General features: G+C 51.1%; 1 protein-coding gene across 4 annotated transcripts in view; it reads right to left on the bottom strand.

Moving 5' to 3' along the window:
• LOC140732460 (uncharacterized) overlaps positions 1-26,924 on the bottom strand; it is a 164,441-nt gene extending 137,517 nt beyond the window's left edge. For all 4 annotated transcript variants that reach the window (XM_073055138.1, XM_073055137.1, XM_073055140.1 and 1 more), the window contains exons 1-3: positions 18,530-26,924; positions 16,214-17,266; positions 11,343-11,505 (exon numbers count right to left, since the gene is read on the bottom strand). In XM_073055138.1, the coding sequence (XP_072911239.1) occupies positions 11,343-11,505; positions 16,214-17,266; positions 18,530-26,900 (9,587 nt within the window). In that variant the 5' untranslated portion in view covers positions 26,901-26,924. The remainder of the gene's footprint in view (positions 1-11,342; positions 11,506-16,213; positions 17,267-18,529) is intronic.
• Between the last annotated feature and the right edge of the window lie 417 nt (positions 26,925-27,341).

Genomic DNA, 27,341 nt, shown 5'->3' with positions numbered 1-27,341 from the left:
AAGCACAACGCGATGACCAAACCCACAGTGACAGCAGCACCGAGTTTATCGACAATGTCATACTGGCGGTCAACAGTTTGAAGACAAAGCATGACGTATTCGCACAGATGCTCATCAATGGAAAGCCAACAGACTTCCAAGTTGATAGCAGGGCGAACATTAATATTTGACCCCGGAAATACTTGGAGGGGGTAGATCACACACTAAGGCAATGCACAAGAAGCTGCTGGTGTGGAACAAGACCACCATGGATGCAGAAGGGATGTGCAGAGTGAAATTGCGTAACCCAATGACGAACCGCAAGTATTCTGTCGAATTTGTCCTGGTCGCTGACGACTTTAACACCATTGCTGGGAAACAGGGCCAGCCAACAAATGAAGCTGAATTACGGTCAATGATGGCAACTTTCACAGGGTGCATGCATCGACACTCACAGAAAAACAATGCACACCAGAGGAAGGCTATGCAGAGGAGTTTGATGATGCGCTCGGGGAGCTTCCGGGTGCAGCCCACAGTGTTACCCCCCACGACGTCTACCTCCCGCTACGCAGAGGAGTTCGATGATGCGCTCGGGGAGCTTCCGGGTGCAGCCCACAGTGTTACCCCCCACGACATCTACCTCCCGCTATGCAGAGGAGTTCGATGATGCGCTCGGGGAGCTTCCGGGTGCAGCTCACAGTGTTACCCCCCACGACGTCTACCTCCCGCTATGCAGAGGTGTTCGATGATGCGCTCGGGGAGCTTCCGGGTGCAGCCCACAGTGTTACCCCCCACGACGTCTACCTCCCGCTATGCAGAGGTGTTCGATGATGCGCTCGGGGAGCTTCCGGGTGCAGCCCACAGTGTTACCCCCCACGACATCTACCTCCCGCTATGCAGAGGAGTTCGATGATGCGCTCGGGGAGCTTCCGGGTGCAGCTCACAGTGTTACCCCCCACGACGTCTACCTCCCGCTATGCAGAGGTGTTCGATGATGCGCTCGGGGAGCTTCCGGGTGCAGCCCACAGTGTTACCCCCCACGACATCTACCTCCCGCTATGCAGAGGAGTTCGATGATGCGCTCGGGGAGCTTCCGGGTGCAGCTCACAGTGTTACCCCCCACGACGTCTACCTCCCGCTATGCAGAGGTGTTCGATGATGCGCTCGGGGAGCTTCCGGGTGCAGCCCACAGTGTTACCCCCCACGACATCTACCTCCCGCTATGCAGAGGAGTTCGATGATGCGCTCGGGGAGCTTCCGGGTGCAGCCCACAGTGTTACCCCCCACGACGTCTACCTCCCGCTATGCAGAGGTGTTCGATGATGCGCTCGGGGAGCTTCCGGGTGCAGCCCACAGTGTTACCCCCCACGACATCTACCTCCCGCTATGCAGAGGAGTTCGATGATGCGCTCGGGGAGCTTCCGGGTGCAGCTCACAGTGTTACCCCCCACGACGTCTACCTCCCGCTATGCAGAGGTGTTCGATGATGCGCTCGGGGAGCTTCCGGGTGCAGCCCACAGTGTTACCCCCACGACATCTACCTCCCGCTATGCAGAGGTGTTCGATGATGCGCTCGGGGAGCTTCTGGGTGCAGCCCACAGTGTTACCCCCCACGACGTCTACCTCCCGCTATGCAGAGGAGTTCGATGATGCGCTCGGGGAGCTTCCGGGTGCAGCCCACAGTGTTACCCCCCACGACGTCTACCTCCCGCTACGCAGAGGTGTTCGATGATGCGCTCGGGGAGCTTCTGGGTGCAGCCCACAGTGTTACCCCCCACGACGTCTACCTCCCGCTATGCAGAGGTGTTCGATGATGCGCTCGGGGAGCTTCCGGGTGCAGCCCACAGTGTTACCCCCCACGACGTCTACCTCCCGCTATGCAGAGGTGTTCGATGATGCGCTCGGGGAGCTTCCGGGTGCAGCCCACAGTGTTACCCCCCACGACGTCTACCTCCCGCTATGCAGAGGAGTTCGATGATGCGCTCCGGGAGCTTCCGGGTGCAGCCCACAGTGTTACCCCCCACGACATCTACCTCCCGCTATGCAGAGGAGTTCGATGATGCGCTCCGGGAGCTTCCGGGTGCAGCCCACAGTGTTACCCCCCACGACGTCTACCTCCCGCTATGCAGAGGAGTTCGATGATGCGCTCGGGGAGCTTCCGGGTGCAGCCCACCTGCAGAATGATGAGGAAGTTCAACCCAGTGTTACCCCCCACGACATCTACCTCCCGCTATGAAGCGGAAAGTGAAAGCTGAGCTCGATCAGCTGGTAGACCGCAAGGTGATAGCTCCAGCCCATGAACCTACAAGATGGGTTAGCAGCTAGTGGTTGCAGAGAAGAAGAACGGCAATCTTCGTATATGCATTGACCCTCGACCATTGAACAAAGCGCTGAGGAGAGAACACTACCTCCATCCGGTGATAGAGGACATTTTGCCAGATCGCGACCAGGCTAAGGTTTTCAGCAAGCTTGATATGAGTTCTGCATTCTGGCAAGTGAAACTGGACAGTGAATCAAGCCTGCTCACCACCTTCAGCACACCTTTCGGGCGGTATAGATGGCTCAGACTTCCGTTTGGAACCAATGTTTCATCAGAGATCTTCCAGCACAGACTGTATCAGGCACTGGAAGGACTACCAGGAGTGATCGGCGTCGCGGACGCCATTCTGGTGTACGGAAAAGGGGGAACGCAGGGAAAGAGCAATCGCCGATCATGATGTGAAACTTGAGCAGCTATTACAGCTATGCAGAGCAGCATATCAGGCTCAACAAGAACAAATCTGTCTTCAGAGCGACAGAGATACCCTTTTGGGGCATCTCATCACAAGTGACGGACTTCAGCCTGATACTATAAAGGTCGCTGACGTTCTCAACATACCGGCACCCACAAATGTGCAGGGAGTGCAGAGATTGATCGGATTTGTCAACTACCTGAGCCGTTTTCTACCAGGTCTCTCAGATATCCTTGAGCCAATAGGACAGCTGACAAAGCCAGATGTAGCATGGGAGTGGTCAGCTGAGCAGCAAAACCCTTTCTGCAAGATCAAGCGATGGTATCCGAAGTACCGGTGTTAACATACTACAATTCAAAGGAAGAGCTGACCATCCAATGTGACGCCAGCAACAAAGGCCGAGGGACAGCACTCCTCCAGAAAGGGCGCCCGGTCGCATATGCAAGCAGAGCGCTAACGGACACAGAAGTACATTAAAAGGAAATGCTCGCAATTGTTTTCACACGAGCGTTTTCATCAATACACTTTTGGCCGCTTCACAAGAGTACTCAGCGATCACAAGCCGCTGGAAATGATAGTTAAGAAGCCGTTGGTGAAGGCACCAAAGCACCTACAGGGAAAGCTTCTTCGCCTGCAGAGCTATGATTTCGACTTCACCTACGGTCAAGGCAAGCTCATGCACCTCGCGGATACACTATCGCGAGCAGTCAGCGGTACTCCAGGCCGGGAGAACAGCTTCGACCAAGTCAACATGCTATCCCACCTGCCAATCCGTGATGAGCATCCAGAGCAGATTCGCATAGAAACAGCGAAAGATGACACGATGTTGAAACGCGTAATCCTCAGCGGATGGCCGAGCGAGCGTGGCGCGCTACCACCTTACCATAGCTATAGAGATGAGCTCGCAGTCCAAGACGGCTTAATCTTCAAAGGTGAGCGTGCCATCATACCACAAAGTGAGCGAAAGCAAATGAAGGAAAGAATTCATTCGTCACACTTGGGCATACCTCAGACTTGCACACGAATGTCTGTTTTGGCCAGGCATGAGCAGCAACATCAAGCAATATATCGCTACATGGGATGTTTGTCGCACATACGAAATGAGTCAGCAGAAAGAATCGCTTATGAGTCATGAGGTATCTGCTCGGCCATGGGAAAAGATAGGTTCCGACCTATTTACATTCGAAGGAAAAGAGTACCTCGTCACCGTTGATTACTTCAGCAATTTCTTCGAGGTAGGTCTTCTCTGCAATATGACCAGCGCAGCCATTATTTGCAAATTGAAGGATTATTTTGTGAGATATGGTAGCCCAACACAAGTGGTTAGTGATAATGGGCCACAATACATGTCAGCGGAGTTTCACAGATTTGCACGAGAATGGGATTTTGAGCACTTGTGTAGCAGTCAGTCCCGGAAATAGCAAAGCGAAGGGAAAAGCTGAATCAGCAGTTAAAGCAGCTGAGCGGATCCTCACAAAGAGCAACAAATTGCGAGCAGATCCCTACCTCGCACTTCTAGACCATCGCAATACACCTTCGCAAGGGCTCAGCACGAATCCTGCCCAGCGTCTGATGAATCGCTACACACACACACACGCTCCTGCCTACAACAGCCAGTTTACTGGAACCCAGAGCTGTATGCGAACTCGAGCGTATGAAACAACGCGTCCAGCAGCAGGCCGACAATGACAGATAGATAGATAGATAGATACTTTATTCATCCCCATGGGGAAATTCAACTTTTTTCCAATGTCCCATACACTTGTTGTAGCAAAACTAATTACATACAATACTTAACTCAGTAAAAAATATGATATGCATCTAAATCACTATCTCAAAAAGCATTAATAATAGCTTTTAAAAAGTTCTTAAGTCCTGGCGGTTGAATTGTAAAGCCTAATGGCATTGGGGAGTATTGACCTCTTCATCCTGTCTGAGGAGCATTGCATCGACAGTAACCTGTCGCTGATACTGCTTCTCTGTCTCTGGATGGTGCTATGTAGAGGATGTTCAGAGTTATCCATAATTGACCGTAGCCTACTCAGCGCCCTTCGCTCAGCTACCGATGTTAAACTCTCCAGTACTTTGCCCACGACAGAGCCCGCCTTCCTTACCAGCTTATTAAGACGTGAGGCGTCCCTCTTCTTAATGCTTCCTCCCCAACACGCCACCACAAAGAAGAGGGCGCTCTCCACAACTGACCTATAGAACATCTTCAGCATCTCACTACAGACATTGAATGACGCCAACCTTCTAAGGAAGTACAGTCGACTCTGTGCCTTCCTGCACAAGGCAACTGTGTTGGCAGTCCAGTCTAGCTTCTCGTCTAACTGTACTCCCAGATACTTGTAGGTCTTAACCTGCTCCACACATTCTCCATTAATGATCACTGGCTCCATATGAGGCCTAGATCTCCTAAAGTCCACCACCATCTCCTTGGTCTTGGTGATATTGAGACGCAGGTAGTTTGAGTTGCACCATATCATAAAGTCCTGTATCAGTTTCCTATACTCCTCCTCCTGTCCATTCCTGACACACCCCACTATGGCCGTGTCATCAGCGAACTTCTGCACATGGCAGGACTCCGAGTTATATTGGAAGTCTGATGTGTACAGGGTGAACAGGACCGGAGAGAGTACGGTTCCCTGCGGCGCTCCTGTGCTGCTGACCACCGTGTCAGACCTACAGTCTCCCAACCGCACATATTGAGGTCTATCTGTCAAGTAGTCCACTATCCAATCCACCATGTGAGAGTCTACTCCCATCTCCGTTAGTTTGTGCCTTAAGATCTTGGGCTGGATGGTGTTAAAGGCACTAGAGAAGTCAAGGAATGTAATCCTCACAGCACAACTGACCCCCTCTAGGTGAGAGAGGTGACAACAAATCACCCAAAAATGTTGCCCCACTCGACGAAGGGGATACCGCGCGCATGCAACCCCTGGCGCAAGGTAAAAAGAATTGAGAGAAAGCAATTGCGTGTCAGTGCCTTGATGAGCGTTCAAATGTAGTTCAAACTCCTTCTGGGATCTACCGACGTAATCGCACACATCTACGAAAGATGCCTGAAAAGCTAATCAGACATGAACAGGCAAAATCAGGTCAAACAACTGAGATCAATGACCACAGTGTGTCTACCGCATCAAATGCACACAGACAAACACTAGCAGAGGCCAATGACAATGATCACAGTGTGTCTACCGCATCAAATGCACACAGACAAACACTAGCAGAGGCCAATGACAATGACCACAGTGTGTCTACCGCATCAAATGCACACAGCCTAACACTAGCAGAGGCCAATGACAATGACCACAGTGTGTCTACCGCATCAAATGCACACAGACAAACACTAGCAGAGGCCAATGACAATGACCACAGTGTGTCTACCGCATCAAATACACACAGACACTAGCAGAGGCCAATGACAATGACCACAGTGTGTCTACCGCATCAAATACACACAGACACTAGCAGAGGCCAATGACAATGACCACAGTGTGTCTACCGCATCAAATACACACAGACACTAGCAGAGGCCAATGACAATGACCACAGTGTGTCTACCGCATCGAATGCACACAGACAAACACTAGCAGAGGCCAATGACAATGACCACAGTGTGTCTACCGCATCAAATGCACACAGACAAACACTAGCAGAGGCCAATGACAATGACCACAGTGTGTCTACCGCATCAAATACACACAGACACTAGCAGAGGCCAATGACAATGACCACAGTGTGTCTACCGCATCAAATGCACACAGACAAACACTAGCAGAGGCCAATGACAATGACCACAGTGTCCCTACCGCATCAAATGCACACAGACAAACACTAGCAGAGGCCAATGACAATGACCACAGTGTGTCTACCGCATCAAATGCACACAAACACTAGCAGAGGCCAATGACAATGACCACAGTGTGTCTACCGCATCAAATACACACAGACAAACACTAGCAGAGGCCAATGACAATGACCACAGTGTGTCTACCGCATCAAATACACACAGACACTAGCAGAGGCCAATGACAATGACCACAGTGTGTCTACCGCATCAAATGCACACAGACAAACACTAGCAGAGGCCAATGACAATGACCACAGTGTGTCTACCGCATCAAATACACACAGACACTAGCAGAGGCCAATGACAATGACCACAGTGTCCCTACCGCATCAAATGCACACAGACAAACACTAGCAGAGGCCAATGACAATGACCACAGTGTGTCTACCGCATCAAATGCACACAGACAAACACTAGCAGAGTCTAATGACAATGACCACAGTGTCCCTACCGCATCAAATGCACACAGACAAACACAAGCAGAGGCCAATGACAATGACCACAGTGTGTCTACCACATCAAATGCTCACAGACAAACACCAGCAGAGGCCAATGACAATGACCACAGTGTGTCTACCGCATCAAATGCACACACACACACTAGCAGAGGCCAATGACAATGACCACAGTGTGTCTACCGCATCGAATGCACACAGACAAACACTAGCAGAGGCCAATGACAATGACCACAGTGTGTCTACCGCATCGAATGCACACAGACAAACACCAGCAGAGGCCAATGACAATGACCACAGTGTGTCTACCGCATCAAATGCACACACACACACTAGCAGAGGCCAATGACAATGACCACAGTGTGTCTACCGCATCGAATGCACACAGACAAACACCAGCAGAGGCCAATGACAATGACCACAGTGTGTCTACCGCATCAAATGCACACAGACAAACACTAGCAGAGGCCAATGACAATGACCACAGTGTGTCTACCGCATCAAATGCACACACACAAACACTAGCAGAGTCTAATGACAATGACCACAGTGTGTCTACCGCATCAAATGCACACAGACAAACACTAGCAGAGGCCAATGACAATGACCACAGTGTGTCTACCGCATCAAATGCACACAGACAAACACTAGCAGAGGCCAATGACAATGACCACAGTGTGTCTACCGCATCAAATGCACACAGCCTAACACTAGCAGAGGCCAATGACAATGACCACAGTGTGTCTACCACATCAAATGCACACAGACAAACACTAGCAGAGGCCAATGACAATGACCACAGTGTGTCTACCGCATCAAATGCACACAGACAAACACTAGCAGAGGCCAATGACAATGATCACAGTGTGTCTACCGCATCAAATGCACACAGACAAACACTAGCAGAAGCCAATGACAATGACCACAGTGTGTCTACCGCATCGAATGCACACAAACACTAGCAGAGTCTAATGACAATGACCACAGTGTGTCTACCACATCAAATGTACACAGACAAACACTAGCAGAGGCCAATGACAATGACCACAGTGTGTCTACCGCATCAAATGCACACAGACAAACACTAGCAGAGGCCAATGACAATGACCACAGTGTGTCTACCGCATCAAATGCACACAGACAAACACTAGCAGAGGCCAATGACAATGACCACAGTGTGTCTACCGCATCAAATGCACACAGACAAACACTAGCAGAGGCCAATGACAATGACCACAGTGTGTCTACCACATCAAATGCACACAGACAAACACTAGCAGAGGCCAATGACAATGACCACAGTGTGCCGACCACATCAAATGCACACAGACAAACACTAGCAGAGGCCAATGACAATGACCACAGTGTGCCGACCACATCAAATACACACAAACACTAGCAGAGGTTAATGACACAACACAAACACTAACACAAACGTTGAAACATGCAAATAATAAACAACAGGACTTGGACAAAACAGTAAAAACTGGCTGTACAGTGGAAAGGCCACAATATCTAGAAGACTTTGTCCCACATTGAATAATTGCATGAACAATTGAACAATAAGTCTGTGACACTATTTGGCATTTTAATGTCTTGTTTATACTAAAAGAAGGACCTTGTCCTATTTGAGGTTGTGTAGTTTGTAGTTTGAAGTTAAAGTCGAATTTTAGTCTGTTTTATGATTTGTATACATGCTCATACAAACAGAAATAATGAGTGGTATGTATTTGTGACAGGTGTAAGAGACATAAGGCATGATTAATGAATGCTTTGAAAGTTAATTCCATGAAAATATACTGGAAAGCAGACTCCAGAGAAATTGAGTTTAGTTGTTAATACAATTGTTCCTTTTCTTTGTTTTGATGAAAAGGGGGATGGTATGATATACTTGTACATGCACTCGTGAGCAGATGATTAAAGTTGGTGGGCATGCACCGTTGTTTTTATCTGAAATATCTGTCTCAAAACAGAGAGATGTGCCCACAATTTTGCTGAGAGTGGGCCCAATAATGCAGAGCGACGAGATTATTGTGGCTTCTTTCAGATAAGACCCTGGATCAAGAACCTGACTTACAGTCACACAGGAAGCCCTTTTCAAGTCCAGCCACAAATTCTCAATTGGATTAAGGTCTGGACTCTGTCTTGGCCACTCCAGGACATTAACTTTGTTGTTTTTAAGCCAATCCTGTGTAGCTTTGACTTTATGCTTGGGATCATTGTCTTGCAGGAAAACAAATCTTCTCCCAAATCACAGTTCTCTTGCAGACTGCATCAGGTTTTCCTCCAGGATTTCCCTGTATTTTGCTGCATTCATTTTACCCTCTATCTTCACGAGCCTTCCAGGGCCTGCTGCAGTGAAGCATCCCCACAGCATGAAACAGCCACCACCATGCTTCACGGTAGGGATGGTGTGTTTTTGATGATGGGTGGTGTTTGGCTTAATACCAAATATAGCATTTAGTCTGATGGCCAAAAAGCTTTCATCAGACCATAGAACCTTCTTCCAGCTGACTTCAGAATCTCCCACATACTGTCTTGCAAACAGTATTTCATGTGAGTTTTTTTTTTCAACAGTGGCTTTCTCTTTGCCACTCTCCCATAAAGCTGTGACTGGTGAAGCAACCGGACAACAGTTGTTGTATGTGAGTCTCTCCCATCTCAGTCACTGAAGCTTGTAACTCCTCCTGAGTTGTCACAGGTCTCTTGATGTCTCCCTCACTAGTCCCCTTCTTGCATGCTCACTCAGTTTCTGAGGACGGCCTGCTCGAAGTAGATTTATAGCTGTGCCATATTCTCTCCATTTCTTGACGATCAACTTGATATTCAGTGACTTTTATGTGACTCCTGTGTGACTGTAAGTCAGATTCTTGATCCAGGGTCTTATCTGAAAGAAGCCACAATAATCTCGTCGCTCTGCATTATTGGGCCCACTCTCTGCAAGAAATTTTCTTGTACCCATCTCCTGACTTGTGCTTTTCAATAACCTTTTCGTGGAGTTGCTTGGCGTGTTCTTTTGTCTTCAATGTGTAGTTTTTGCCAGGATACTGACTCACCAGCAGTTGGACCTTCCAGATACCGGTGTATTTTTACTACAGTCAATTGAAACACCTTGATTACACACGGTGATCTCCATTTAACTAATTTTGTGACTCCTGAAACCAATTGGCTGCTCCAGTGATGATTTGGTGTGTCACATTAAAGAGGGTGAATACTTATGCAATCAATTATTTTGTGTTTTATATTTGTAATTAATTCAGATCACTTTGTGGGGATCTGTTTTCACTTTGACACAAAAGAGTCTTTTTCTGTTGATCTGTGTCAAAAGAAACTAAATTAAATCCACTGTGATTCAATGTTCTAAAATAACAAAACATGAAGGCTTCCGGGGGAGGGGGGTGAATAGTTTTTATAGGCACTGTAAATACAGTACCGTGCAAAAGTCTTAGACCCAATATATAGGTAGAGCGCCCAAGGCTTTTGCACAGTATTGTAGTAATTTTATTCATTGCACTGTACTGCTATAGCAGAAAAAACCAAATTTCATGACATATGTGAGTGATGATAAACCTGATTCTGATCATGGGTCTCTATTGTGGACTGAGAGTGGGAAGGGGACAGGGAGAGGGGAATCATGGTTGGGAGAAGGGGAAAAGAGAAGGGATGGAGCGGGAAGCACCAGAGAGACATTCTGTAATGATCAATAAAACAATTGTTTGGAATTGAATGACCTTGCCTTATATCTCAGGGTGTGTCTGCACCTGTCCCACACCCCCTCCCACAGTGTGCCACCCTCTCTATTCCCAGCATCCTTTGCTCCTGACAGATTTACAAACTTGCCGACAAATACAGTACCTTTCAAAAGTGTTACGCACCCCAGCTACAGGTTTGTGCATAAGACTTTTGCACAGTTCTGTAATTTATAGTTCACGATTACTGTGTACTGCTGTCACAACAAAACAAAGCCTACACTCGGTGAAGAAATTCCTCCTCATCTCCGTTCTAATGGAGAACCCTTCTATTCTGAATCTGAGCCCTCTGGTCCTAGGCTCACCCACAATATGAAACATCCTCTCCACAAGCACTCTATCTCGGCTTTTTAATATTCAACAGGGTTTCAGTGAGGTCCCCTCCTCACTCTTCTAAACACCAGCAAATGCAGGCCTGGAAACATCAAACGTGCCTCCCACGTTAACCCTTTCATTCCCAGGACCGTTCTGATGGACCTCCTCTGGGCTCTCTCCAATGCCAGCATATCCTTGCAGAGACACGGAGCCCACACCCCAAGCTCTTCCTGACCGTGGCCGTTTCCTCGGTTCTCACCTCCACTCAGACACGTGCTGCTCGCCGACCCCCTCAGCCTCCAGCGCCTCCCAGACGTCCTGTAGCAGCAGGCTGCACTCCCTCAGCTGGAAGCTGATGTCCTCGTCAGATTTAGCCCAGCAATGCACCGGTGATGGTGGGACAAAACCCGTGTCGTCGTCGTCTGGCAAAGAGGAAAAACATCGTATTAAAGACATCACCCCATCTCAGATGTACACTTCGGATTAGCTTACCTGTCACACATACACCAAAACCGAGTGAAATGTGTCGTTTGTGTCAACAATCAAATCAATCCGAGGACGCGTTGGGGGCAGCCCACAAGGGTCATGAAGTCAGCACAGAAACAGGCCCTTCAGCCCATCTAGTCTGTGCTGGACTATTATTCTGCCTACTCCCCTCAACCTATACCTGAACCATAGCCCTTCATACAGCTCTCATCCATGTTCCTCAATCGAATACTGAAAGGCCCAGACAGAGTGGATGTGGAGAGCATGTTTTTTATGGTGGGAGAGTCTGGAACCAGAGGATACCTCAGAATAGAAGGATGTCCCTTTTGAACAGAGATGAGGAGGAATTTCTCTAGCCAGAGAATGGTGAACCTGTGGAATTCATTGCCAGACAACTGTGGAGGCCAAGTCACTGGGTATATTTAAAGATGTCGATAGGTTCTCGATTAGACAGGGCGTCAAAGGTAACAGGGAGAAGGCAGGAGAACGGGATAGAAAGGAATAGTAAATCAGCCAAGATGGAATGGTGGAGTAGACTTGATGATATGTCTTATATACAGTGGTGCGAGAAAGCTTGTGAACCCTGTAGAATTTTCTCCATTTCTGCATAAATGTGATGTAAAATATGATCATATCTTCATGCAAGTTGTTCTGCAATGCTTCTGGGACAATGTTCTGTGGACAGATGAGACAAAAGTTGAACTTGCTGGCAGAAATGCACACTACTATGTTTGGAGGAAAAGGGGCACTGCACACCAACACCAAAACCTCATCCCAACTGTGAAGCATGGTGGAAGGAGCATCATGGTTTGGGGCTGCTTTGCTGCCTCAGGGTCTGGACAGCTTACAATCGTTGAAGGATTGTACCAAGACATTTTACAGGAGAATGTCAGGGTAGCGGTCTGTCACCTAAAGCTTAATAGAAGTTGGATAATGCAACGGGACATTAATTGGAAAGACAAGAGTAAATCAACAACACAATGGTTTAAAAAGAAGAAAATTTGTGTTTTGGAGTGGCCGAGTCAAAGTCCTGACCTTAATCTTATAGATATGCTGTGGAAGGACCTGAAGTAAATGATTTATGCAAGGAAGCCCACCAACATCCCAGAGTTAATGCGGTTTTGTAAAAAGGAATGGCATAAAATTTCTCCAAGCCAACGTGCAGGACTGATCAACAGTTACCAGAAACATTTGGTTGAAGTTATTGCTGTACAAAGGGGTCACACCAGTTACTGAAAGCAAAGGTTCACATACTTTTTCCAACAAATACATGTAATATTGGATCATTTTCTCAATAAATAAATGAACAAGTATACTCTTTTCTGTGTTATTTATTTAATCTGATTATCTTTTATCTAGTTTTAGGACTTATGAAGATCTGATTCACATTTTAAGGCATATTTATGCAGAAACAGAGAAAATTCTACAGGGTTCACAAACTTCCTAGCACCACTCAAGATCTAAATGCTGCAATAAAATTTGCATCCATCACTTCTTCTGACAGCTTGCTCTACACTCTCTCCAGGAAAGCAGAAAGGAAATCTCACCATGCTTCTGGTGGGAATGTAGACCAGTACAGCACAGGGACAGGCCCTTCGGCCCACAATGTTGTGCTGAACCAATTCAATTTGTAATCAAATGGACAATTAAATTAATCCACTCTGCCTACACAACATCCATATTCTTCTATTTTTTCACATTCATGTGTCTATCTAAACATCTATTAAAAGTCTCTAAAGTTTCTGCCTCTCCCACCACCCCAGACAGCACATCCCAGGCACCCACACCTCTCTGTGGAAAAACTTGCCCCTCACATCTCCTTTGAAATTACCCCCTCTCACCTTAAATGTATGCCCTCCAATATTAGATATTTCAACCCTGGGTAAAGATACTGTCTGTCTACACTTTGTCTGATAATCTTATAAACCTCTATCAGGTCTCTCTTCAGCTTTCGCCGCTCCAGAGAAAACAACCCAAGTTTGTTCAACCTCTTGATATAGCACATACTCTCTAGTTCAGGTAGAAACCTGGTAAACCTCTTCTGCACCCTCTCCAAAGCCTCGACATCCTTCCTATGGTGGGGTTCAAAGTATGCAGCCTTGAGATTTATCTCCTTACAAGCAGCCGCAAAACAACCAGACCAGAACAGTATGCAATACTCCAGATGCGACCTAACTGGAGTTTTATAAAGCCACAACATAACTTCCTGACTTTTGAACTCAGCACCTCAACTAATAAAGGCAAGAATGCCAAATGCCTTCTGAACCACGCTATCAACCTGTGTAATCGCTTTAGGGAACTATAAACTTGGACCCCAAGACCCCTGCACTTATCAACACCATTAAGGGTCTTGTCCTTAACAGTGTACGATCTCTTTACATTTGACCTACTAAGGTGAAACACTTCACTTTTGGTCGGGTTAAACATCACCTTCCATTTTTCCGCCGATATCTGATCTACATTTCATTTGGAGTTTGAGGAGATTGGGTTCGTCACCTAAAATACTCAAAAACTTCTACAGACGTACGGAGAGAATGAGCATTCTGTCTGGCTGCCTCACTGTCTGGTATGGGGGCGGGGGGGCTAATGCACAAGATCAAGTTGCAGAAAGTTGTAAAATTAGTCAGCTCCATCTTCCATCTTCAAGGAGTGATGTCTCAGAAAGGCTGAGTCCTTCATCAAGGACTCCCACCACCCAGGACAAGCCCTCGTTACACTGTTACTGTCAGGAAGGAGGTACAGAAACCTGAAGGCACACAATCAGCGATTCAGGGACCCCCATGCAAGGCTGATTGAGAAAGTAAGGAGGCATGGGATCCAAGTGGACATTGCTTTGTGGATCCAGAACTGGCTTGCCCACAGAAGGCAAAGAGTGGTTGTAGACAGGTCACATTCTGCATGGAGGTTGGTGACCAGTGGTGTGCCTCAGGGATCTGTTCTGGGACCCCTACTCTTAGTGATTTTTATAAATGGCCTGGATGAGGAAGTGGAGGGATGGGTTAGTAAATTTGCTGATGACACAAAGGTTGGAGGTGTTGTGGATAGTGTGGAGGGCTGTCAGAGGTTACAGCGGGACATTGATTGGATGCAAATCTGGGCTGAGAAGTGGCAGATGGAGTTCAACCCAGATAAGTGTGAGGTGATTCATTTTGGTAGGTCAAATATAATGGCAGAATATAGCATTAATGGTAAGACTTGAAAATGTGGAGGATCAGAGGGATTTTGGGGTCCAAGTCCATAGGACACTCAAAGCGGCTGCGCAGGTTGACTCTGTGGTTAAGAAGGCGTACGGCGTATTGGCCTTCATCAATCGTGGGATTGAGTTTAAGAGCCGAGAGGTAATGTTGCAGCTATATAGGACCCTGGTCAGACCCCACTTGGGGTACTGTGCTCAGTTCTGGTCACCTCACTACAGGAAGGATGTGGAAGCCATAGAAAGGGTGCAGAGGAGATTTACAAGGATATTGCCTGGATTGGGGAGCATGCCTTATGAGGATAGGTTGAGCAAACACGGCCTTTTCTCCTTGGAGCAATGGAGGATGGGAGATGACCTGATGAGGTGTATAAGACAATGAGAGGCATTGATCGTTTGGATAGTCAGAGGCTTTTTCCCCATGGCTGCAATGGCCAACATGAGAGGGCACAGTTTTACAATGGAAGTAGGTACAGAGGAGGTGTCAGGGGTAAGTTTTTTTACTCAGAGTGGTGAGTGCGTGGAATGGGCTGCTGGCGACAGTGGTGCAGGCGGACACGATAGGGTCTTTTAAAAGACTCCTGAATAGGTACATGGATCTCTATGGGTAACCCTAGGTAATTTCTAAAGTAAGTACATTTGGCACAGCATTGTGGGCCGAAGGGCCCGTGTTGTGCTGTAGGTTTTCTATGTTTCTGTTTCATCATGGCTGATTTATTATCCTCTCAACTCCACTCTCCTGCCTTCTCCCTGTAACCTTTGCCCTGATTAATCAAGAACCTATCAATCTCTGCATTAAATATACTTAATGACTTGGCCTCAGGGCAGATGGGGCTTGTTAACCACGGATGGTAGCTCATCTAGGAGAGGGAAAACTCCGATTTCAAACCTCCGCTGCCTTGCGGCTATACCCGCTCACAGGAAAGGCTTTGGGAATAAACTCTGAGGAAAAATCCGGAGTCGGTGTCCCGAAGGCGGCTGACTGCTGTACCCAGCACCAGCACGGCAACTCCTGCGATGCTGCTGGCACCGAACTGTATCGACTTCCGTCGTTCCTTCGGACCGGTCGTCAGCGTGGACAGGGGGGTCCCACTGCACGGGCAACAGACGGATCTCCATATCAACTCTGCCCTGGCTTGCACCCTGGAGAAGCCACTCCCAGTGACTACCAGAGGCACAGGACCCATGGTCGACCACGACCGACGGAGGCCACTTGGCTTCCACAGCTGTCCACGGCAATGAATTCCACAGATTCACCACCCTCTGGCTAGAGAAATTCCTCCTCATCTCCGTTCTGAAGGGACGTCCCTCTCTTCTGAGGCGGTGACTCCCCATCCTCTCCAAGTCCGCTCTGTCTCTGGGAAGAGAAGGTACGGCCTGTGACTGGACGGGTAAGACCGCACTTGGCCACAGAACCCGGTTGCCAGGATGGAGTTGCTCGCTGCTCTCACCTGACCGCTGCGAGGCTTCCTCGTCCTTTCTGCCCCAGTGCGCCGCGAACTCCGATCTCTGAAGACCTCCGTCCATCGCCTCTGAACAGCAGCTGGCTCCGGCCGCCACGTCGTGCCCAGCAGGATTCCGGCCGGGGCAGGGATTGTGCTCGCTCTGGGACAGGCGGAATTCTGTCCGGCTGGGAGGTGGCCCCGTCATGTTGGATCTCACAGGGCCGGGTGAGAGGTTATAGGTGTTCTGCTGAGAATGCTGCCTCTCCTCCAAATCCTGAGAACACACTGCCTCAGCCGGCAGGAACAACCTCTCACCGGCAGATCCACAGGAGAGACACCTCACCTCGTGGCGATCTGTGGGAGGCAGGGGGTACTGGGACCGGGAGGGGGAGAGGAGGTCAGCCTCAGACTTGTGCCTGGGCCTGCTGGGGGGGCTCTGGGGGCAAAGGACCTTGGTGGGAGGGGAGGTGGAATGCCAGGGGTCGGGATGGCCAGCAGGGGGGCACCACCCCAGGCCCCTCTGGGGGTGGTCGGTAGCAGAACGAGCCCCAGAGGGAGCGGCAAAGCCTGCAGGAGGCTCGGTAAGGCAGCCGGACACTGCCCACTGCCCGCAGGCATGGTCACCAGCCTCCCTGCCACTCCCACTTTCCTTTTTGATGGGCTTCTGGATTCCACTGCTCAGTGAAGCGCTGGCATTGCCCATCCTGGCACCTGGGTCACCAGCCCTCCTGCTGGTCAGTGACAAGATGCTGTGGTCAGCTGCCAGTGGAGGATGACAGGCTGGAGGATCTGGACCGCTGGACGGAAGATGCCAGCTGTGGGGGACAACCTCCTTGGCACCCCCAGCATCATGCCTAGTAGTGTCCACAGCCGGGTGAACTGGCTGCTCCCTACCCTGGGTACCTGGAGGAGCCCGGATTTCTGTCAATGAGGGGGAGACGTACTGATGGTTCCTGGTCACTGGCACGCTGATGGGTGGGACGTGGTCAAAAGGGCTAGTATTCACCCCATCAGTGGGAATACCATCTCTCTCTATCTTCACGTCCACTGCAAGAGGCACTGCAAGAAAGAAATAAGGGGAGGGGGAAAAACAGGATTAGAAGGGGCAGAAAGAGCAAAAACACGCAGTTGCTGTTAAGCTGAAATAAAGACTAGGGTCCTAGAGCACTACAGCACAGAAACAGGCCGTACAGCCCATCTAGTCCCTGCTGAGCTGTTATTCCTGCCCCAGGGACCGCTGCCTTCCACACCCACACCCCTCCCATCCTAATATCTCCTCTATGTTGAACATGTGTCCACGTCCACCACTTCCGCAGGCTGCTCCTTCCACAGTCTCACCGGCCCCTGAGAATGTGAAGGACACTTTTATGAAGAGGTATAACATTATGAGGGGTAATAGATGGGGTAAACAGAAGGAAACTATTCCATTATCAGAGCTGGACTAAACTAGAGGAGATGAGGACAGTAAGTTTCCACTCTGAGATACAGCACACTGACAGGCCCACCAGACTAACGGGCCCGTCCCACCCAATTACACCCATCTGACCAATTAACCTACTGGTGAGGAAGGCAAGTGCAATGTTGGCATTCATTTTGAGAGGACTAGAACATAAATGTATTGCTGAGGCTTTAGAAGCCATTGATCAGACTGCATTTGGAGTATCGTGGGCAGTTTTGGGTCCTTTATCTAAAAAAGGGTGTGCTGACATTGGAGAGAACCCAGAAGATGTTCATGAGAATAAACTTGGCATTGAAAGGGTTAATGTGTGAGGAGCGTTTGATAGTTCTGGGCCTGTACCCACCAGAGCTTAGAAGATTGGGGGGGGGGGGAGGGAATCTCATTGAAACCTATTAAATATTGAAAGGCTTGGCGTGGGCATTGAGAGGATGTTTCCTACAGTGGGAAGAGTCGAGGACCAGAGGGCATAGCCTCAGAATAAAAGGACGACCCATTTAGAACAGAGATGAGGGGGAATTTCTTTAGCCAGAGGGTGGTGAACCTGTGGAATTCATTGCCACAGACAGCTGTAGAGGCCAAGTCACTGGGTATATTTAAAGCATAGGTTGATAGGTTCTTGATTAGCAAGGGCAGTAAAGGAGAATGGAGTTGAGCGGTATGATAAATCAGCCATGATGAATTAGCAGAGTCATCTCGAAGGGCCCAGTGGCCTAATTCAGCTCCCATGTCTTATGGTCTTCAACCCTCAGTTCTGAGACCCTTCCTCACTTTGAGAGCTGCCAGCCTCTCACCAGCTGCTTCTAAGCCTCCCCAAGAGCCACTGACAAAGTCACCCCGTGCTCCCCAGTCCATATCGAACCTACCTTGGCAGGCTACGGGCTCTCCGGGGGTCTCCGGGTGTGCTGTCTCCTCTGAGTTGGTCCTTCCCACGTGAAGACCCCCTCCCCACCTCGGCTGGGACAAGGTCTCACTCCAGGCTGGATCCTCCATGTTGGTGCTCCAAGCTGCCGTCGTCAAAGGGTTTTTGAGCTGTAGCTCGGCTGGCCGGCCAGGGGATCGTGCCACACCGGACTCGTGTTCCCACGGTGATCTGCAGCCCATCGTCCCTTCCTGATCAGGGCTGTGAGAGTCTGGCAGCTCCCAGCTTTTCCTGTGACTCTGTCTCAGTAGGGCACGGTCACTCCGCGCAACGCAACCTCTAGCACCTGGAAGACCATCCGCGACTTCCTGCCATTCTGTTGAACGTCCCAGAGCAGCTGCCGACCCTACACCTGCAAGGCTGCTTGGAGAACCGTGGCCAAGAGCCGACACATCAACAGAGCTGGTGTTATGACCCAAGTCCAGACATGACCTTTTTGTGGTATCATCACTTTCCATCTTGGTGTTGCTGTGATTTAGGCTATTGCGGTGGGGGAATAACCGTTCAACATTAACCGGATCAGCCTGATCGTCACGATGACCCAGGGCATTGCTATCACCAGCAGGTGGTTTCGTAGTAACAACAGGTTCAGCTTCATTCTCACCACGACCCAGATCACTATCGCCAAGAGCTGGTGGCTCTGCAATATTACTAAGTTCAGCTTTATCGTTACTAAGACCCAGGGCATCGTCATTGAGACCTGATGATTCCACTACATTAACAGCTTTAATTACACTGTCACTATGGCCCACATCACTGCCGAACAGAGCTTGTGGCTCTGCAGAAATAACAAGTTCAGTTTCATCATCACTGTGACCCAGATCATCGTCGTCCAGAGCTGGTGGTTCTGTCACATTAACAGGTCCAACCAGATTGTCACTACCACCTGGGTTGCTGCTATCCAGAGCTGGGGGCTCTACAGTCATAACGGATTGGATTTCATCATTACTGAGGCCCAGGGCGTTGTTATCAAGACCTCGTGATCCTGTTATAACAAGTTCAACCACATTGTCACAACAGCTCAGGTCGTTACTGTCGAGAGCTGGTGTTTCTGCAATATTAACAGGTTCGACTTCATCTTCACTGTTGCCATGAGCTGATGGTCCTGCAATTTTATCCTTACTTAGATCCAGGACGTTGTTGCTGAGAACTGATAACTCTGTCACATGATCAGGTTGACGCATGCCGTCACCACGGCCCGCGTCACTGCTGTCCACAGCTGATGGCTGTACACTATTACCAAGTTCAGATTCATCTTCATTAAGACCAAGAGCAGGGTCACTATCAGCAGGTTGTCCTTTAGCATTAACGGACTCAGTCTCTTTGTCACTAAAACCCAGGGCATTGCTGCCAGGTTGTGCTACACTGTGACTGATGCCACTGTCACTTTCCTGAAGATTTCCGAGGTGAAGAGATGGTTCCACATCAATATGTTCAAGTTTATTGTTGGTACGATCGGGAAAATTGTCATCGAGGGCTGATGATTCTGCCAGGCTGACAGATTCAATCACGTCATCGCTACGACCCAGATGAGTGTCGCCAGGGGCAGGAGGTTCTGCTGTATTGTCAGGTTTGGTCTGATTGTTGCTACAGCCTAACTGGGCTGCGTAATAACCGTCCACACCATCGCACTGAGCCAACCTACAGCAGCCAGGAGATGATGGCTGTTCTACACCAAGACCGTTCATGCCTTCACGGCTCTGACAAGGGTCACCGTGTTCCATCACCTGACTGGGGTCGGTCGGGTGGGGAGCAGGACTGTCCCGACACAGGGCAGGTAAGCAAGCCAATATACCTGAACTGGATCTATCACCCCTAGCCAAGTCCGCGGTCCGCTCAGCTGGGCGGAAAGGGCTCCGATCTCTCTGGGATCCCTCAACGTTGTCTACAAGGATACAGCTACTTGGCTTCAGAGGTGTATTAGGTGCTTTCAATACCAAAGACTCCCTTCCATCACGAGCCATCTCCTCAGTTCCACTGACATCACAGGAGGTCCCTTTCAGCATCAAGCTCTGGAGTTGATTACATCCGTCATGTCCGGGCGCCCCAGGGGATTCAGCGATGGATGAAAACCAGGGGAGGGCGATGGGTCCTACCTCGTGTGAGCTGGGAGCCTCCGTGTAAACCTTTCTGCCTTCTGCAAAGCAGAAGGGAGACTCAAAGTCCTCAGCTGGAGAGTTCTCCTCTACCTGGGTGGTGCCACATGTGTTTTGACCGAGGTGGGGAGAGTGCTTGAGAAGGTCCGGGGTTGCATCCCGGTTATTTTCCTGGGCAGCTTCCGACTCCTGGGTCACGTCACTGCCTTCTGGCAGAAGGCACGTTCCCAAGTCTCCGATTATCCCACCAGACGCATGGCAGACAGGCAGGCCGCATTCTGCTGCCTGGGAGACCGTTGCCTTGCTATCATTAGTCGCGTGCGTAAGGGCAGGCCCTGGACCAATCTCACAGAGCCTCTCAATCTGCCTTTCCTGGTTCTCGGACACTTCCATCTGGTCTTCCCCTGACTCTAAGCCCGAGTGGCCGGGTCGCTGACTGCTCCCGGAGGACGTCATGCTGTGCTGAGGCCCGTCGACCACCTCAGCTTCGCACTGGGCGCTGAGAGATTCGAAGAAGCCTTTAACGATTCTCGCCACCTCACCCTGCCGGTTCACCACCGCGAGCTTAGGAAGTCTGTGCTCCCAAGATGGCCTGTACTCAGCAAAGAACTGGCGGACCACCCTGCCGATGTAGTTGGCTCGACACTGCTTCAGCTGCCTGGAGAAGGACTGCAGACTCAGATTTATTCTCCTCCCAGACCGGACCTGCTGATCAGAGCACTTCCGTTTACTGGGTGCAAAACTGGAATTGGAATCTGCTGCCTCAGTTTCACGAGGTCTCTTTAGTGCCACAGAACCAAGATGTCTGGAGCCATCTGATGTCCAGCTGCCCGCCATGTCCTCCTCCTCCAGCTTAATCTCAGAGTGCTGCGGGTCTGGACACTCTGGGTTCAGTCTGACACGGCTGGAGTCATCTCCAGGGTCCAACTCCACATCAGTTCTGCTTGCAAATTCAGCCCAATTCCTGCCCCGATCTCGGTGAGCCACATCCATTGTTTCTGATTCTACACCATCCATGGACTTGGCCCGATGTACCTCAGAGAACAAAGATTCTTTTCCTTCACCAGCCAAGTCGGTTCTCTTGCCCGCCTGCCCAGACTCACAAGTGTCCATGCCCCCACCTTCTCTATCTGGAGGTCCACACTTCTTCGAACTGTCTTCTTCTGGTTTTTCTGGCGTAAGCTGCAGTTGCGAGCTTTGGCCCCTGTCTCTCGTGTCATGGGCAAGGTCTGAGTAACATGAAGCTGTCTTAACAGCTCCAATGCCACCCTCCTCACCTTTCTCACCCAGAGACCCCTCTGTGGCATCCACACCCTTTTCTACCTCTGCCTGGGGTTTTCCTGACGTCGAAGCTGGCACTGCCTCGGTACAGGCCCAGAAGTGACCATCAGAGTCAGGTGCTGTGTGAGGTGGCTCTTTCCGGCTTCCGGATGACCAATCCTGCTGGAGTTGTGGTACCCATGAAGGTGATGGTCCTGAAGCTCGAATTCCATTTGTTTCCCCGTACCTCCCGTCCACAAGTCCCTGATTGTCCGAGCCCCCAGGAACGAGCTTCACTCCTGCAGCAGTCGATGCCTTGCAGATGTTTCTCTCCTCGTTGGTATCCCACGTGGAACTTGGAGCGCTGGCAAAGTGAGTAACTGAAGGCTGGAACCTTCTCTCCCCCTGGGTACCTGGATCGCCGGGACACGCCTGATGTAGTTCTGTTTCCAGCACACACCCAGGGGCAGCCGGGTCACTGGACCCACGCTCTGAGCCGCCAAACACGTGGTCCTTCCTGCTTTGCTCGTCTTCCACCCGCTCAGTCCCAGAGAATGCATCCTCTCCTCCGGCTCCAGTTGCGGGAGGTGCTTCCAAGTCCACAACTGGATACTCCAGGTGCCTGATCGCTGCATCACTTAGTTCTGGCTCCAGCACCCCGGGCCTCCCTCCTTCCCTCTTCGCATCCGAGGGCAAGCGCCAGACTGCATCCTCTTGAGGTTCAGTCCCCTGGAGGTCACCAGGATCTACTGGACTGCCTCCCGCCACTCCCACGACACCCGATGGGAACGGGGAAGCCCCAGATCCCCGGCACTCATTCGTTCCCACCAGCTTTCCCTCTCCAGCGCCGGCCACACTCTGCCCTGGCTGGTCGATCAACCCCGCAGCCAAGGACGTGCCCACTTCGCTCGAAGCTGACTCTCGTTTCTCGGGCACGAGTTCCCCCGCAAGCGCGGTGCTCAAATGCAACCGTGCGTCGAAAGCCAGGAGCCATTCATCCGGAACAATGCCACTGGGCCAGTGGGGGTCGTCTTCCACCACCCTCTGCTCTACCGTCGTCGTCCCAGCCACTGGAAAGCCGTCACAAGGAAGGGTTTCACCACCCGGCGAGGTTTGGTTCAACTGAGGATAACTTCCACCCCTGTAATCAGAAAGTATAATGGCCTTCCTCCCAAAATGTTCCTCCATATCGGCAGCAGGTGGTGTGGAGGCTCTGATTTCCCCCTCAGTGACACCAGGACCCTGTGGGGCAGAGATGTCCAATTCTCCCTCAGTGACACCAGGACCCTGTGGGGCAGAGATGTCCGATTCTCCCTCAGTGACACCAGGACCCTGTGGGGCAGAGATGTCCGATTCTCCCTCAGTGACACCAGGACCCTGTGGGGCAGAGATGTCCAATTCTCCCTCAGTGACACCAGGACCCTGTGGGGCAGAGATGTCCGATTCTCCCTCAGTGATACTAAGACCCTGTGGGGCAGAGATGTCCGATTCTCCCTCAGTGACACCAGGACCCTGTGGGGCAGAGATGTCCAATTCTCCCTCAGTGACACCAGGACCCCGTGGGGCAGAGATGTCCGATTCTCCCTCAGTGACACCAGGACCCCGTGGGGCAGAGATGTCCGATTCTCCCTCAGTGACACCAGGACCCTGTGGGGCAGAGATGTCCGATTCTCCCTCAGTGACACCAGGACCCTGTGGGGCAGAGATGTCTGATTCTCCCTCGGTGACACCAGGACCCTGTGGGGCAGAGATGTCCGATTCTCCCTCAGTGACACCAGGACCCTGTGGGGCAGAGATGTCCGATTCTCCCTCAGTGACACCAGGACCCTGTGGGGAAGTGACGTCCGATTCTCCCTCAGTGACACCAGGACCCTGTGGGGCAGAGATGTCCGATTCTCCCTCAGTGACACCAGGACCCCGTGGGGCAGAGATGTCCGATTCTCCCACAGTAATTGTGAGACCCCGCGATATGAAGCAGTTGATCTCCAGTTTGGACCTTGTGATATTGTTTACCCCCTCAGGGACAGTGGGTTCCCCTGGGGTGGGAATGCCAGCTCCCTCTTCGGCAACAGTACAGCCCTGCACTGTGGTGGTACTGGAGTCGGTAGGACTCCCTGGGGCAAATGGGCCAGTTCCTCTCTCACAGTCGATGAGACTCTGTGACAGGAGAGGATTAGATCCCTGTTCTGACACAGAGGAATCCTGCAATTTTGGGAGGTCAGCTTCCTTCTCAGGGGCAGTAGGGTCTGGTAATATAGGGGTCTCAGGTTCCCCCTCAGAGGTGGTAGAGCCTAGTGATATGGGGGTCTCAGGTCCCCCCTCAGGGACCATGGGACTCAGCAATGTGGGGGTCTCAGATTCTTTCTCAGAGGTGGTGGGGCCCAGTGATGTTGGGGTCTCAAATCCCTCCTCAGAGAGGGTGGGATCAGGTGATGTGGGGATCTCAGATCCTTCCTCAGAGAGGATGGGATTAGGTGATGTGGGGGTCTCAGATCCCCTCTCAGGAACGATGGGACTCAGTAATGTTTGTGTCTCAGATCCTTCCTCAGAGAGGGTGGGATTAGGTGATGTGGGGGTCTCAGATCCCCTCTCAGACACGGTGGGATCCAGTAATGTTTGGGTCTCAGATCCTTCCTCAGAGAGGGTGGGATTAGGTGATGTGGGGGTCTCAGATCCCCTCTCAGACACGGTGGGATCCAGTAATGTTTGGGTCTCAAATCCCTCCTCCGAGAGGGTGGGATTAGGTGATGTGGGGGTCTCAGATCCCCTCTCAGACACGGTGGGATCCAGTAATGTTTGGGTCTCAAATCCTTCCTCAGAGAGGGTGGGATTAGGTGATGTAGGGGTCTCAGATCCCCTCTCAGAGACAGTGGGATCCAGTAATGTTTCAGTCTCAGATCCCTCCTCAGAGAGGGTGGGATCCGGTGGTGTGGAGATCTCAGATCCTTCCTCAGAGAGGGTGGGATCCAGTGGTGTGGGGGTCTCAGATCCTTCCTCAGAGAGGGTGGGATCCGGTGGTGTGGGGGTCTCAGATCCCTCCTCAGAGAGGGTGGGATCCGGTGGTGTGGGGGTCTCAGATCCTTCCTCAGAGAGGGTGGGATCCGGTGGTGTGGGGATCTCAGATCCTTCCTCAGAGAGGGTGGGATCCGGTGGTGTGGGGGTCTCAGATCCTTCCTCAGAGAGGGTGATATCCAGTGGTGTGGGGGTCTCAGATCCTTCCTCAGAGAGGGTGGGATCCGGTGGTGTGGGGGTCTCAGATGCCCTTTCAGACACAATGGGATTTTCCAACATTGGGTTGCAAACGATGGGACCCTCCCGGTTCCCAGGTTCTCCTCCGAGAACCTTGCCCGGCCTCCCCAGGGCCAGTGGACCTCCCACCCCACCCTGCCCTATTTTTGGGGTAGGCCAGCAAACAAACGGGACAGCAGTGTTAGGGTCTCCGTCGGCCCCCGTCCCCATAGCCTCACAGCAGCCAGCTGCGAGTGCTGAGGATAAGCACGGGACCTGGCATATTTCTCCATCCCCTCTCGGTACAGCCCGGGAGTAACCCATCTCCACCTGGGATGACACTTCCTGCCCATCATCCTCGGGCAGACGGACCTTTCCACTGTCTTCATCAGGACTACCACACAGCCCTGTCTTGCCTGTGTCAGTGAGGCCCTTGTGTCCAACAGATGCAGAAGGCTCGGGTGAGATGGGTTTACTGATAACTTCACAGTCCAACCTGGTTGCCGAGGCGATGGTTCCCCCACGTGGCAAAGCCATCTTGCTCGCCACTGCTGCCAGACTGACGTTGGCCACATCCACATCCCTGTCTGCACATTCAGACACCATGTCTACTTCCATACTCTTGTCCATGGTCTCTCCAATCTCCTCTGCATCAACTCTTAGAGAGAGGTGGAGCAGTTCAGAGGCCTCCTTGCCATCAGAATCATCTTCTTCTCCATTAGGGCCACACCGCTTTACATCCACACCAGCTGCACTTCCCCCACCTTCAACTCGCCCGTGACTCGCCATCTCCAATTCCAGAGGAGCTTTCAGGTGAATTGTCCCTTCCAAGTTACCGTCAGATTTGAGGTCTCCTCTTAGCCCACCCATCTCCATCTCCAGAGATGCACCAGTCTCCATCTGCTGAGACCTTTCCGTCTCCATTCCCCGCGGTACACTGATCACCGTCTGATGAGAAATTTCCACCTCCATTTCCTGTGATTCCGCAATCTCCGGTTCCCGCGATGTACCCGTTTCGATCTCCGGTGACACTCTGGTCTCCATTTCCTGTGACATTTCTGTTTCCACACCCCACGACGCGCCCACCTCCAGTTCCTGTGACTCTGCTGCCTCCCGCAATGTACCCGCCTCCACTCCGCAAGATGAGTCCACCTCCATCTCCGCCTCTGTGTCCATTTCCTGGGCCCTTTGGTCAAGCAGTTTTAATTCACCTTGAGCTTTCATGTCCTCCACATCGACATCAGCTGAAGGCCTTGGTGGCCTCCTGTGGGTCTCACTTTCCCCAAGGGCTCTGGCTTCCTCTGCACGCGTCCTGCATCCGTGCTCTCCTTCCGGGGGATCCGTGGCTGTGCTGACTTGATCCCATACTCCTCCCCGTGGTCCCACAGGTGATTTGCAGGAGGGAATCACCGGCCTTTCCTTCTCACCCGGGCCAGAAGGGCCGAATGTTGGGAGGGTGGTAACCGGAACACTGTCATTGGTCTTGGCCAATTCAACGGGCAACTTTGACGCAAGTTTGGTCTCTGAGGCAAAGGTAGGTGAGAAAGGTTTTGGCACAGAATTGTCCAGTGTTGTACATTCGGCCCGAGTTGTGTCAGTAGCTGTTCCCATTTCCTTCACAAAGGACGAGCCCGCTCTTCTTCGCTTTGCCCACCCGGACTGCCCCACAGATACAGCCTCCAGCTTGTGTGGACCTTGTGACTCCACCAGGATCCCACGTCCTTTTGGCATCTCCGAATTAATCAAACTCCCATCCTTTTCTGAGGGTGTGCTTGAAGTATCTCCAGGCAGAGAGTCGGAAGTTTCTGTCCCCAGGACGGCTTCAGCACGGTTGAGAACAATGGCGGGTTGGTGGAATTTGTCTGATGACAGTCGCTCCTCTCTCTCACAGGCCGAACCATTGCCACCAGTGATCCCGTCTGCAGTCGTCCCTGCGTCAGTCAGTTGCTCCAGACGAGTCAACCGGACATCCATGGGCTGAGGGAGCACATCATCTCCATGAGCTGGACCCACAAATGCTTTGTGAGGGTAACCAAGCAAACCCTCATTCTCTCGACGTCTTGCTGTGCCCTCTGCAATTCCACCTTCTGGCAGGGAGCTTCGAGCGGGCACGCCTTTGCTCTGGCAAGCACCTCTCAGTCTGTTGTCAGGGTCTTCCAGAATTTCTAGGCT

The sequence above is a fragment of the Hemitrygon akajei genome, chromosome 8 (genome assembly GCF_048418815.1).
Source record: "Hemitrygon akajei chromosome 8, sHemAka1.3, whole genome shotgun sequence".
NCBI classification, from domain to species: Eukaryota; Metazoa; Chordata; class Chondrichthyes; order Myliobatiformes; family Dasyatidae; genus Hemitrygon; species Hemitrygon akajei.
This window is presented reverse-complemented; position numbering and strand designations above follow the sequence as displayed.